Source organism: Hypomesus nipponensis, chromosome 27 (genome assembly GCF_054491055.1).
Source record: "Hypomesus nipponensis isolate SF chromosome 27, ASM5449105v1, whole genome shotgun sequence".
Lineage (NCBI taxonomy): Eukaryota > Metazoa > Chordata > Actinopteri > Osmeriformes > Osmeridae > Hypomesus > Hypomesus nipponensis.
The window spans coordinates 1,323,736-1,335,000 of NC_140387.1; the positions used below are offsets into that span (position 1 = coordinate 1,323,736).

The window sequence follows — 11,265 nt, forward strand, 5'->3', positions numbered from 1 at the left end:
CCCTGGTCTCACGACATCTGACCCCTGGTCTCACGACCTCTGACCCCTGGTCTTACAACCTCTGCCCCTCCTCTGCCCTCCAGGTCACTTCCCCAACAAGCCAATGCCCTCCGCGGGCACGTTGCCATGGGTACAGGGCATCATCTGCAACGCCAACAACCCCTGCTTCCGTTACCCCACACCTGGAGAGACGCCGGGGGTGGTGGGCAACTTCAACGACTCTATGTGAGCACACACGCACACACACACGCACACATGCACACACACACACACGCACACACACAAACGCACGCACACACACACAAATCTGTCTTCAATAATTTGTAAAAAAAAAAAAAAAAAAAAAGAAGATACTCTGAATAACTTGAGATAAATCTCTTGTCCTTTCCATCCTTCCTCCCAGAATCTCCCGTCTGTTCAACGATGCTAAGAAGATCTTGCTCTACAGCCAGAACGACCGCAGCCTGCAGGGCTACAAGGGGCTGGTCCGGGCTCTCAAGAAGATGCAGAGGAACACCAAAGGTCAGAACCACCACCTTCCTCCCTGCTACCGAGGCACGGAGAACTGGGATGATTTCATACTTTTAGATCAGCCTCTCTCAACCCTGGTCCTCAGGGACCCCTGCCCTGCATGTTCTAGATGTTTCCCTGCTCCAACACACCTGGTTTTAATGATGCTGAGCCAGATTACTAGCTGGTTATTTGAGTCAGGTTCATCTTCAGTCTAAATAATATGGTTGATGATTAACATTCCTAATCTGTATAAGGTTGAAAGTGAGAGACTGTACAGGCTAGAGTCCAGCCAGCATTGACCTTGATTTGGTTCCTCACGTCTCCTTCACGTCTGCCAAACAATGAGGGCTGCGTAACACTTTTAAAATGTTTTATTATTTATTTAATGAAACCTTTGCATAAAATCATTCTTCGTTGTGTTGTAACCAAGGGCATTGACCAACACACAGCATTCCATTCTTAGACCATTTCATTATTTAGCCTAGAAAAAGGGTTATGTTCTCGAATAAATATAACAGATAAAAATACATTTTTGTTTGGAGAGTTCCCCCACTTCCTGTCCTCCCATCCTGGGTTATGACTACTTCCTGTGCCAGAAGTATCTAGAATCTTATCTAGCATCTTGCGTCATGAAAACTGGGTGAGCATAACTGCATGATTGTCAATTCCGGTCCAGTCATGTTTATATCCATTCAGTAAATAAAGCAAGTGAAAAGCAAGTCATGTTATCCAGCCAGTGCCTAGTTAAAAGCGAGAGAAGCCTTTTAAAAAGACTGGATAATTATACTTGATGGGATTGAAACAGTGTTTGCTGGGGATATGTGAGTGTTTATCCAGGAGATCTTGTAAGCAGGACACTTCCAATCTAAGGTCATCCTCCCCCATCCTCACGCCCCAAAAGCATCAAGGAAATGATGCAAATCTGATACTTCCTTATTGGTCCTTATTACCTTTGCTCGACCTGATCACAGCTCATCTCTGGCGTTATTTAGAAGGGCATGTTCGTTCGTAACGAGGTGGATTGCGGCGGTGGGAATCTATAATCTGGCCTGTTGCTCCAGAGTTAAACCATCATTCCAGAGGGCTCATCTGCTGCAATGCAGTCTGGGCGGTGGAGGTTTCCCTCGGGGATGGTGATTAAGCCTCGTTAACACTCCCCTGGATGTTTACCTATTTCTCAAGGGTGTGTCACACACACACACAGTGACACACACACACACACACAGAGACACACACACAGAGAGACACACACACACAGAGAGACACACACACACAGAGAGACACACACACTCAGGGACATGCAGCGATCTCCTTGTCTCTCCGGGGAAGTCAGCAGTGTATCCTGTCTGCTGTATGTCACACAGACCAGGAAACACGAGGAGACGCCTCACATACAGTAGGATAGGACAGAACCAAACAGAACAGAATAGAACTTATTCAAGTTATTCAAAAGTAAAATGATGGTTTGGGGTGCCATTTTCTAAACTGCAGTCCAGTTCCCCACAGCTATAAGGGTGGGGAGGTTTCTGGTGAAATTGGGCAGTTGTTGAGAGTGAGGGTGGGAGTGAGGGTGGTGAACGTGGGAAGAGTTGTGGAGTAAGGGTGGTGTTGGTAATAGAACAAATGACTTGGGCAGAGTTGAGCTGGTATTTGGGCCGGAGGTGAACGACCTGTAGTGACCTTGTCCTGGTACATTGTGGTCCAGGAGGGAGCTGAGTCAAACTGGGCACTGCATGAGGAGATGACTTCCCTGGAATGCTCTCTCTCTCTCTCTCTCTCTCTCTCTCTGTCTCTCTCTCTCTCTCTCTCTCTCTCTCTCTCTCTCTCTCTCTCTCTCTCTCTCTCTCTCTCTCTCTCTCTCTCTCTCTCTCTCTCTCTCTCTCTCTCTCTCTCTCTCTCTCTCTCTCTCTCTCTCTCTCTCTCTCTCTCACACACACACACACACAGTGTACAATGGGCTCTGTCTGAGGTCAGAGTGTGTGTGTGTGTGAGAAAGAGAGAAGGAAGGAAAGACTGGGAATAACCGGTTCTTGGCACACACACACACACACACACACACAGCCCCGACAGACCAAACCCACTGTACTTGCACAAGTTCATCATTTCATGTGCTGGTCCATTATCCTCCCACCATGTCATTGGTATTCTGATGATTTATTTACTAAAGAAGCTTCTTGAACAGGATCTCTGTCTGGAGCTGATGACCTGGTGTGGGGAGGGAGGGAGGGAGGGAGGGAGGGAGGGAGGGAGGGAGGGAGGGAGGGAGGGAGGGAGGGAGGGAGGGGAGGGAGGGAGGGAGGGAGGGAGGGACGGAGGGAGGGAGGGAGGGAGGGAGGGACGGAGGGAGGGAGGGACGGAGGGACGGAGGGAGGGAGGGACGGAGGGACGGAGGGAGGGAGGGAGGGAGGGACGGAGGGACGGAGGGACGGAGGGAGGGAGGGAGGGAGGGAGGGACGGAGGGAGGGACGGAGGGAGGGACGGAGGGAGGGAGGGAGGGAGGGAGGGAGGGTGGGACGGAGGGACGGAGGGACGGAGGGAGGGAGGGACGGAGGGACGGAGGGAGGGAGGGAGGGACGGAGGGACGGAGGGAGGGAGGGACGGAGGGACGGAGGGAGGGAGGGAGGGAGGGAGGGGGAGAGAGAGAGAGAGAGAGAGAGGGAGGGAGAGAGGGAGGGAGAGAGGGAGGGAGGGAGAGAGGGAGAGAGGGAGAGAGGGAGAGAGGATGTTTGGTTTGAAGGATGACGAGTCTTTTAATGGATGTTCTGGGAGAACAAGTTCCATCCCTAAGCTTCATTAGCTGTGTGTAAGGATGTGGTTACAGTTGTGTTTGGTTGATTCAGTACAAGGTTATGGGCTGCACTCTCTAACGTAACCCTGGAAACAGTTCATTAAAAATATAATTTTACACTACATTTCATTAATTGACTCACGCCATTCACTTTTCCAAATCGACAGTCCAGTATCATTTAAACGTGTCTAATGACAGCTTCCTGTTTCCTGTAATGTCATCAGGATTCAAGCTGAAAGACTTCCTGCGAGACGAGGAGACCCTGTCGCTGTTCCTCCATCACAACGCGTCCCTGTCTCACCACGCCGTCAAGCACATCGTGGAGGCCGACGTCAACCTGGAGCAGGTACGCCGCAGAGGCCTCTCTAGCGCCCCCTGGAACCAGCCTTTCTTTGAACACCCAGGAATGCAGCCATGAAGGGGGCTCACACCGTAATTGGTGTTTGTGGTTCTCATCTCATTTGTCTCTCTCTCCCCCTCTCACTCTCTGTGTCTCTCTCTCTCTCCCTCTCTCTCTCTTTCTCTCTCTCACTCCCTCTCTCCACCTCCCTCTCTATCTTTTTCTCTCTCACTCCCTCTCTCCCCCTCCCTCTCTCTCTATCCTCTCTCATTGTTATTCTCTCTCTGCTCTATCATTTTCTCTCTCTCTCTCTCTCTCTCTCTCTCTCTCTCTCTCTCTCACTCCCTCTCTCCCCCTCCCTCTCTCTCTATCCTCTCTCATTGTTATTCTCTCTCTGCTCTATCATTTTGGCTCTCTCCCTCTCTCTCTCTCCCTCCCTCTCTCCCCCTCCCTCTCTCTCTATCCTCTCTCATTGTTATTCTCTCTCTGCTCTATCATTTTGGCTGTCTCCCTCTCTCTCTGCCTCTCTCTCTGCCTCTCTCTGCCCCTAATGACCTCCACATGCTGTATATGGGTTCAGAGGCGTTCAGCTGGGGGCTTTGTGTTGTTTGGTGTGTCCCACTAGAGGGGGCTCGGAGCAGGACAGCGTTTGGGCGCTTTCATGATCCAATAAAACCCCAAACTAATGTATTCATTTAGCTGGTAGCATCTGGATGTTTTAATCCAAAGGGACATTTAGAGTTTTAGTCCCATAGTACAGAACAGTTTTCATCAGGTTGGATACTGGAACGAGTATAGCAGCTTTCCTAATGGGCTCTAAGTACTCTCATTATAATACCTCTATCTAAGCAAGGCATTCTTCTGAAAGGAGAGGAAGGCCCGAGAATTTCAGTGTCTAAAACTTGTTACACGTGGCTGATAAACTATAAACTTGAGATTATGATGGCTGTCTAACCGCCAGACATCTGTTATTGGGTGTTATGGTTAGTTACTGCTTGTGGCGAGAGAACACGATTCCTCATGCAAACATTCCAGAACTGCTGCACAATGTTTCAAGAAGGTTCTAGAACTGCCGGGATGAAACGACCCTAAGCACTTGAGTGTCTGTCACCTAGATTTACCAGTGGCAGGAACGCTCAGACTTGCTTTTGTTGAAAGCTGACAAAGCTCACGCCTGGACTAGCCTTCAGTTTAGCGTGCTACCACAATCTCACAACATACAACTTCCTGTTCCTAACTGAACCTCCATTTATACTGTCCCCCCCCCTCCCCCATCCTCCCCCCTCCCCCTTCCCCCCTCCTCCCCCTCCTCCCCCTACTCCCCCCTCCCCCTCCCCCCATCCAGGTTTTGATCCGAGGCTTTGGTGTCCATCTCAAGGACATGTGTAACGGCTCATCCTTGGAGGACTTTGTCACCATCTCCGACAGGAACGTCTCTCGCCACGTACAGGAAATCATCTGCAGGTCCTCTGGTGATTGGCTGGACCGCGCACAGAGCCACTTCCTGTCCAATCTGGACTTCCTGAAACCCATTCGGGTAAGAGGGCTGCCTAGCAACAGCGACGCAAACCTACTTACACTGCTGTCCCAAGGACTGTTGAGAGGCCAGGCAGGATTAGACTGCAGTGGATCAGAAGAGCAAAACTGATTGTGATCTCCCATAAAGAGACACTCGTCTGCAGAAAACAAACCCCCAAACGATCTTACTCACTTCCGTGAATCAAGGATGTCAGATAAAATGTGTTTACTGTAGAGAAACCTGGTATGTCATCCCCCATCCACACACACACACACAGATACACACACACACAGATACACACACACACACACACACAGATACACTCAGAGAACATAATGTTCTCTCAGTGGGTCAGAGAGGTGAAGAAAGGATGAAGAAAGAGAGGAAGGGAGAGAGAGAGCAAGGGAGAGAGTCGGATGGGGGAGGGAGGGATGGAGGGTGAAGGGTGGTGGGGCTGTTTTCCTCTCCATCCAGCAGCAGTTTTGGGCCGCGCTCCCAGTCCCTCCTCCAATCTGACTCTGCAGTCAAATGCTCTTCCACTGAGCTGCCTCTCTCCAGAGTGTGTTCTGGAACGTTCCCCAGATCAGAAAGAGGATGTGAACTATCACCCTGCTGCTACGATGCTTAACGAGGATGTGAAACAGCGTCCTCTGCTCTGTGTAAAGGGGTTACTGAGTTAATCCCAACCAGGGTATGAGAGTGTAGCTGCCTGGTCATCAGCACATTCTCTCTGTATTGCGTTGTAGTGGAGAAATGAACCTGAATAGTTATTTATTGTTAACTCTCCTGCTGCGCTTCTCCTCTCTCCCCCTCCCCCCTCTCTCTCCCCCTCCTCCCCTCTCTCTCCCCCTCCTCCCCCCTCTCTCCCCCTCCCTCCCCCTCTCTCCCTCTCTCCCCTCTCCCTCTCTCTCTCCCCCTCTCCCCTCTCTCTCCCCCTCCTCCCCCCTCTCTCTCCCCCTCCTCCCCCCTCTCTCTCCCCCTCTCCCCTCTCTCTCCCCCTCCTCCCCCCTCTCTCTCCCCCTCTCCCCTCTCTCTCCCCCTCCTCCCCCTCTCTCTCCCCCTCTCCCCTCTCTCTCCCCCTCCTCCCCCCTCTCTCTCCCCCTCTCCCTCTCTCTCCCCCTCCCCCCTCTCTCTCCCCCTCCTCCCCCTCTCTCTCCCTCTCTCTCCCCCTCCTCCCCCCTCTCTCCCCCTCTCCCTCTCTCTCCCCCTCCTCCCCCCTCTTTCTCCCTCTCTCTCCCCTCCTCCCCCTCTCTCTCCCCCTCCCCCTCTCTCTCCCCCTCCTCCCCCTCTCTCTCCCCCTCTCCCCTCTCTCTCCCCCTCCTCCCCCTCTCTCTCCCCCTCCTCCCCCTCTCTCTCCCCCTCTCCCCTCTCTCTCCCCCTCCTCCCCCCTCTCTCTCCCCCTCCTCCCCCCTCTCTCTCCCCCTCTCCCCTCTCTCTCCCCCTCCTCCCCCCTCTCTCTCCCCCTCTCCCCTCTCTCTCCCCCTCCTCCCCCCTCTCTCTCCCCCTCTCCCCTCTCTCTCCCCCTCCTCCCCCCTCTCTCCCCCTCTCCCTCTCTCTCCCCCTCCCCCCTCTCTCTCCCCCTCCTCCCCCCTCTCTCTCCCCTCTCTCTCCCCCTCCTCCCCCTCTCTCTCCCTCTCTCTCCCCCTCCTCCCCCCTCTCTCTCCCCCTCTCCCTCTCTCTCCCCCTCCCCCCTCTCTCTCCCCCTCCTCCCCCCTCTCTCCCCCCTCTCTCTCCCCCTCTCCCTCTCCCCGCAACAGAAGGATGTGAGGTCAGACCCTGAAGTGGTCCAGGACGTATCCATGGCAACCGACGTCCTGTTGGAAAGCCTGGGAGCCTTGGCTGTTGAGGTGATTGACGAACACACACACACACACACACACACACATTTTTAATTAAGAAAATCACATTTAACGGCCACATCCTCAGTTGCTGTCCTGCCCACATTTGAAAACAAACCTTGCTGTGTACACACACACACACACACACACACACACACACACACACCACACACACAGTGACCAGTTTAGTTCAGCCTAATGCAGGCTAGCTCCGGATGAAGTGTAACTGGAGACTAGTGGGAGGAATCTCAGCATCTTAACCTGGATCTGTCTGCACAGTCACCCTCACGCACACACACACACACACACACACACACTGTAGAGTCAGCCAAAGCTGAACACATTCCAGGGGTAACTAAATCTCACATACACACACGCGTCAAGGGGTAACTAAATCACACACACGTTGAGGTAACTGAATCTGTCCAGATAGGACTCTTGTCTCGAGGAGGGATTTTGCCCTGAACTTTAGACTGGAGTACAGTAGATCAAGCTGCCCCATGGACTAGCGACACACACGCACGCACACACACACACACACACACACACACACACACACACACACACACTGACCTCTCACCCCCATCTCCTCTGTTCCTATGCCCTTACTTGCTGAGTAAGCGAAACAGAAGTCAGCCGTCAGCTGTCTGTGTGAGATCCCTACTAATGTGTTTACCAGACCTCGTTCATCGGCATAGGGTTCCTTTTTGGAACAGACAAGCAGCAGCAAGCAGGGATATGAACAAGCAGAAACTAACGAGGTCACCACCTCCGCTGGAGCCCTCAGAGACACAAAAACAACTCGCCTCCTCCAGCGTGTACTTCCTGTTCTATAGCTTGTGTTTACTTCCTGACTCCACAGCGTTCTATAGCTTGTGTTTACTTCCTGACTCCACAGCGTTCTATAGCTTGTGTTTACTTCCTGACTCCACAGCGTTCTATAGCTTGTGTTTACTTCCTGTCTCCACAGCGTTCTATAGCTTGTGTTTACTTCCTGACTCCACAGCGTTCTATAGCTTGTGTTTACTTCCTGACTCCACAGCGTTCTATAGCTTGTGTTTACTTCCTGACTCCACAGCGTTCTATAGCTTGTGTTTACTTCCTGTCTCCACAGCGTTCTATAGCTTGTGTTTACTTCCTGACTCCACAGCGTTGTATAGCTTGTGTTTACTTCCTGACTCCACAGAGTTCTATAGCTTGTGTTTACTTCCTGACTCCACAGCGTTCTATAGCTTGTGTTTACTTCCTGTCTCCACAGCGTTCTATAGCTTGTGTTTACTTCCTGACTCCACAGCGTTCTATAGCTTGTGTTTACTTCCTGACTCCACAGCGTTCTATAGCTTGTGTTTACTTCCTGACTCCACAGCGTTCTATAGCTTGTGTTTACTTCCTGACTCCACAGCGTTCTATAGCTTGTGTTTGGCTGGGTGAGAGAGGTTTACGCTGTATTATCCCAGCAGTGTTAGCCCTGGCTGCTGTTAGCCCTGGCTGCTGTTAGCCCTGGCTGCTGTTAGCCCTGGCTGCTGTTAGCCCTGGCTGCTGTTAGCCCTGGCTGCTGTTAGCCCTGGCTGCTGTTAGCCCTGGCTGCTGTTAGCCCTGGCTGCTGTTAGCCCTGGCTGCTGTTAGCCCTGGCTGTCCCTAGCAGGCTGATTGACAGTAAGCCATCCACTAAGACACACAGTTTATCCTTGCCAACTCCTAACGGCTCTGTCCGTGTTGCAGACGGTGTTTCTGAGCCCTAGTGGATGGGGACAGTGTGAGAGTGTGGTTGTGCGTAGTGTAGAGTGTGCCTGGTGTAGTTAGCCCCCTGGGGAAGGTGTTTCTGCAGGCTGGAGCAGGGAAACTCCAGTGCTGTAGGCCGGGGCAACCTGTTAGCATGGCAGAGAGCTGGGAACTGGGAGGGAGGCGGAGCAGGGAGCAGGGAGCTGGGAGCTGGGAGGGAGGCGGAGCAGGGAGCAGGGAGCTGGGAGCAGGGAGCTGGGAGCAGGGAGCTGGGAGCAGGGAGCAGGGAGCAGGGAGCTGGGAGCATGGAGGGAGGCGTAGCAGGGAGGGAGGCGGAGCAGGGAGCAGGGAGGGAGGCGGAGCAGGGAGCAAGGAGCAGGGAGCAGGGAGCTGGGAGGGAGGCGGAGCAGGGAGCAGGGAGGGAGGCGGAGCAGGGAGCAGGGAGGGAGGCGGAGCAGGAAGCAGGGAGCAGGGAGCAGGAAGCAGGGAGCTGGGAGCAGGGAGCTGGGAGCAAGGAGCAGGGAGCAAGGAGCAGGGAGGGAGGCGGAGCAGGGAGCAGGAAGAAGGGAGCAGGGAGCAGGGAGGGAGGCGGAGCAGGGAGCAGGAAGCAGGGAGCAGGGAGCTGGGAGGGAGGTGGAGCAGGGAGCAGGGAGCTGGGAGGGAGGCGGAGCAGGGAGCAGGGAGGCGGAGCAGGGAGCAAGGAACAGGGAGCAGGGAGCAGGGAGGGAGGTGGAGCAGGGAGCAGGGAGCAGGGAGCTGAGAGGGAGGCGGAGCAGGGAGCAAGGAGCAGGGAGCAGGGAGCTGGGAGGGAGGCGGAGCAGGGAGCAGGGAGCAAGGAGCAGGGAGCAGGGAGCAGGGAGCTGGGAGGGAGGCGGAGCAGGGAGCAAGGAGCAGGGAGCTGGGAGCAGGGAGGTGGGAGGGAGGCGGAGCAGGAAGCAGGGAGCAGGAAGCAGGGAGCAGGGAGCTGGGAGCAGGGAGCTGGGAGCAAGGAGCAGGGAGCAAGGAGCAGGGAGGGAGGCGGAGCAGGGAGCAGGAAGCAGGGAGCAGGGAGCTGGGAGCTGAACTCTAGTAACCTCCCCCACCCCCCCCCAGACAGGCAGGTTACTGCAGGTCAGCCTGCCAGCCTGTTCATGCTGTCTTACTCACATTACTCAGCTTGTTACCATGCAGTGTGGCCTCAGGGTAGACATGAACACTCACACACAAGGTATGTACACACACACACACACACACAAGATATGCACACACACTCACAGACACACACACACACAAGGTATGCACACACACTCACTCACAATTTTGACCGATGACTGTATTTTGTGACGTTGAAGAGTGCATCAGAAAAGAGAGGGGTTTCTTGCGGTCAATGCTCTCCCTTCTACAGGATAAAATAAAAGCCTCACACACACACACTGTACATGCACACTTGAGAGGCTTGCAAGGCGTCTTGACTACAGGGTTGAGGTTAGTTTGGTAGCAGAGAGGTTTGTGCTGTGAGAGGCAAGTCTCCCTGGGTCAAAACTCCTTTCACTCACCGTGGTTACATGGATTTGAATTACTGGCTTATTTGGACTGAAATAGAATGATCCCTTTCTTGTAAACACCTTTGTTCGAATAATTCCGGTCTGGCAACGATCCGATCGACACCCTGAGATAACTTGATCCGAGTCGGTTGATAATTCGGACATTGCATGCTTGTAAACGGTGAATTGGACTATGAACTGGACTATGCGTCTTTGGGCATGCTTGAGATCCCGCCGGCCTCCCTCCCAGGTCGTGACCGAAACTTGGCAGAAACAAACACTGCGAGCCAATAGCGTAGTTTGCATTCGCAGTACAGCTATTGTCATCATGCACGAAATGTAGAGGGACGTAGCTTCACCTTGCTCTCCGTTCGCCGTCTTTCTCAAAATGTTGATGTTGTTGTTGTTGGTAGGGGTGAAGAGGTCAAGCAGGAAGGGCTGTATCACCACTAGTTGTAATGAAAAAAGCGCCACATATCGTACTGGGATATGACATGCTTTCAGCCAGTGATTGAGTTTATTCACTGCCATATATATCAGGATAATAGCAGTTGCCCCAAAAAATAACATTGTCCGAATGAAGCTCGATTCAAATTGATACCATCATGGAAACGCAGTGACTGTAGGAGAAAGTTAACAACACAAACACACCAGATACACACACACATATTTACATGGAGCCAAAGAGGCAGACACGCGCACACGCGGTCAGGCACGACACCCCCCCCCCCCACTGAGATATATCACACACCCCCCCCCCCCCACTGAGATATGTTCTTTGTGGGCTTTTGGCTGCAGCTAGCAGGGGGAAGCATGTGACAGTGAGAAGTGGATCAGAGCAGAGCTGTTTGCTCGCTAACCGTTCTGGGGTGGATCTCAAACACACACAGGAGACAAGGCGAGAGAGGAGCTGGTGCGCTGGTGTCACCACTATCGAGCTAACTGGAGCGTGTTATACTGTCACCATGAGCCCTTGCTGGGAAATAGTTGTAATGTTTTTCTTGGGTTCTTTGGGAACAATA

General features: G+C 53.2%; 1 protein-coding gene across 3 annotated transcripts in view; it reads left to right on the top strand.

Annotated features, from left to right (window-relative positions):
• The window catches only part of LOC146220274 (phospholipid-transporting ATPase ABCA1-like), a 39,854-nt gene that overhangs the window by 5,864 nt on the left and 22,725 nt on the right, over positions 1 to 11,265 (top strand). For all 3 annotated transcript variants that reach the window (XM_084693469.1, XM_084693471.1, XM_084693470.1), the window contains exons 4-8: positions 84 to 225; positions 404 to 522; positions 3,526 to 3,647; positions 4,987 to 5,178; positions 6,918 to 7,007. In XM_084693469.1, coding sequence (XP_084549595.1) covers positions 84 to 225; positions 404 to 522; positions 3,526 to 3,647; positions 4,987 to 5,178; positions 6,918 to 7,007 — 665 coding nt within the window. The remainder of the gene's footprint in view (positions 1 to 83; positions 226 to 403; positions 523 to 3,525; positions 3,648 to 4,986; positions 5,179 to 6,917; positions 7,008 to 11,265) is intronic.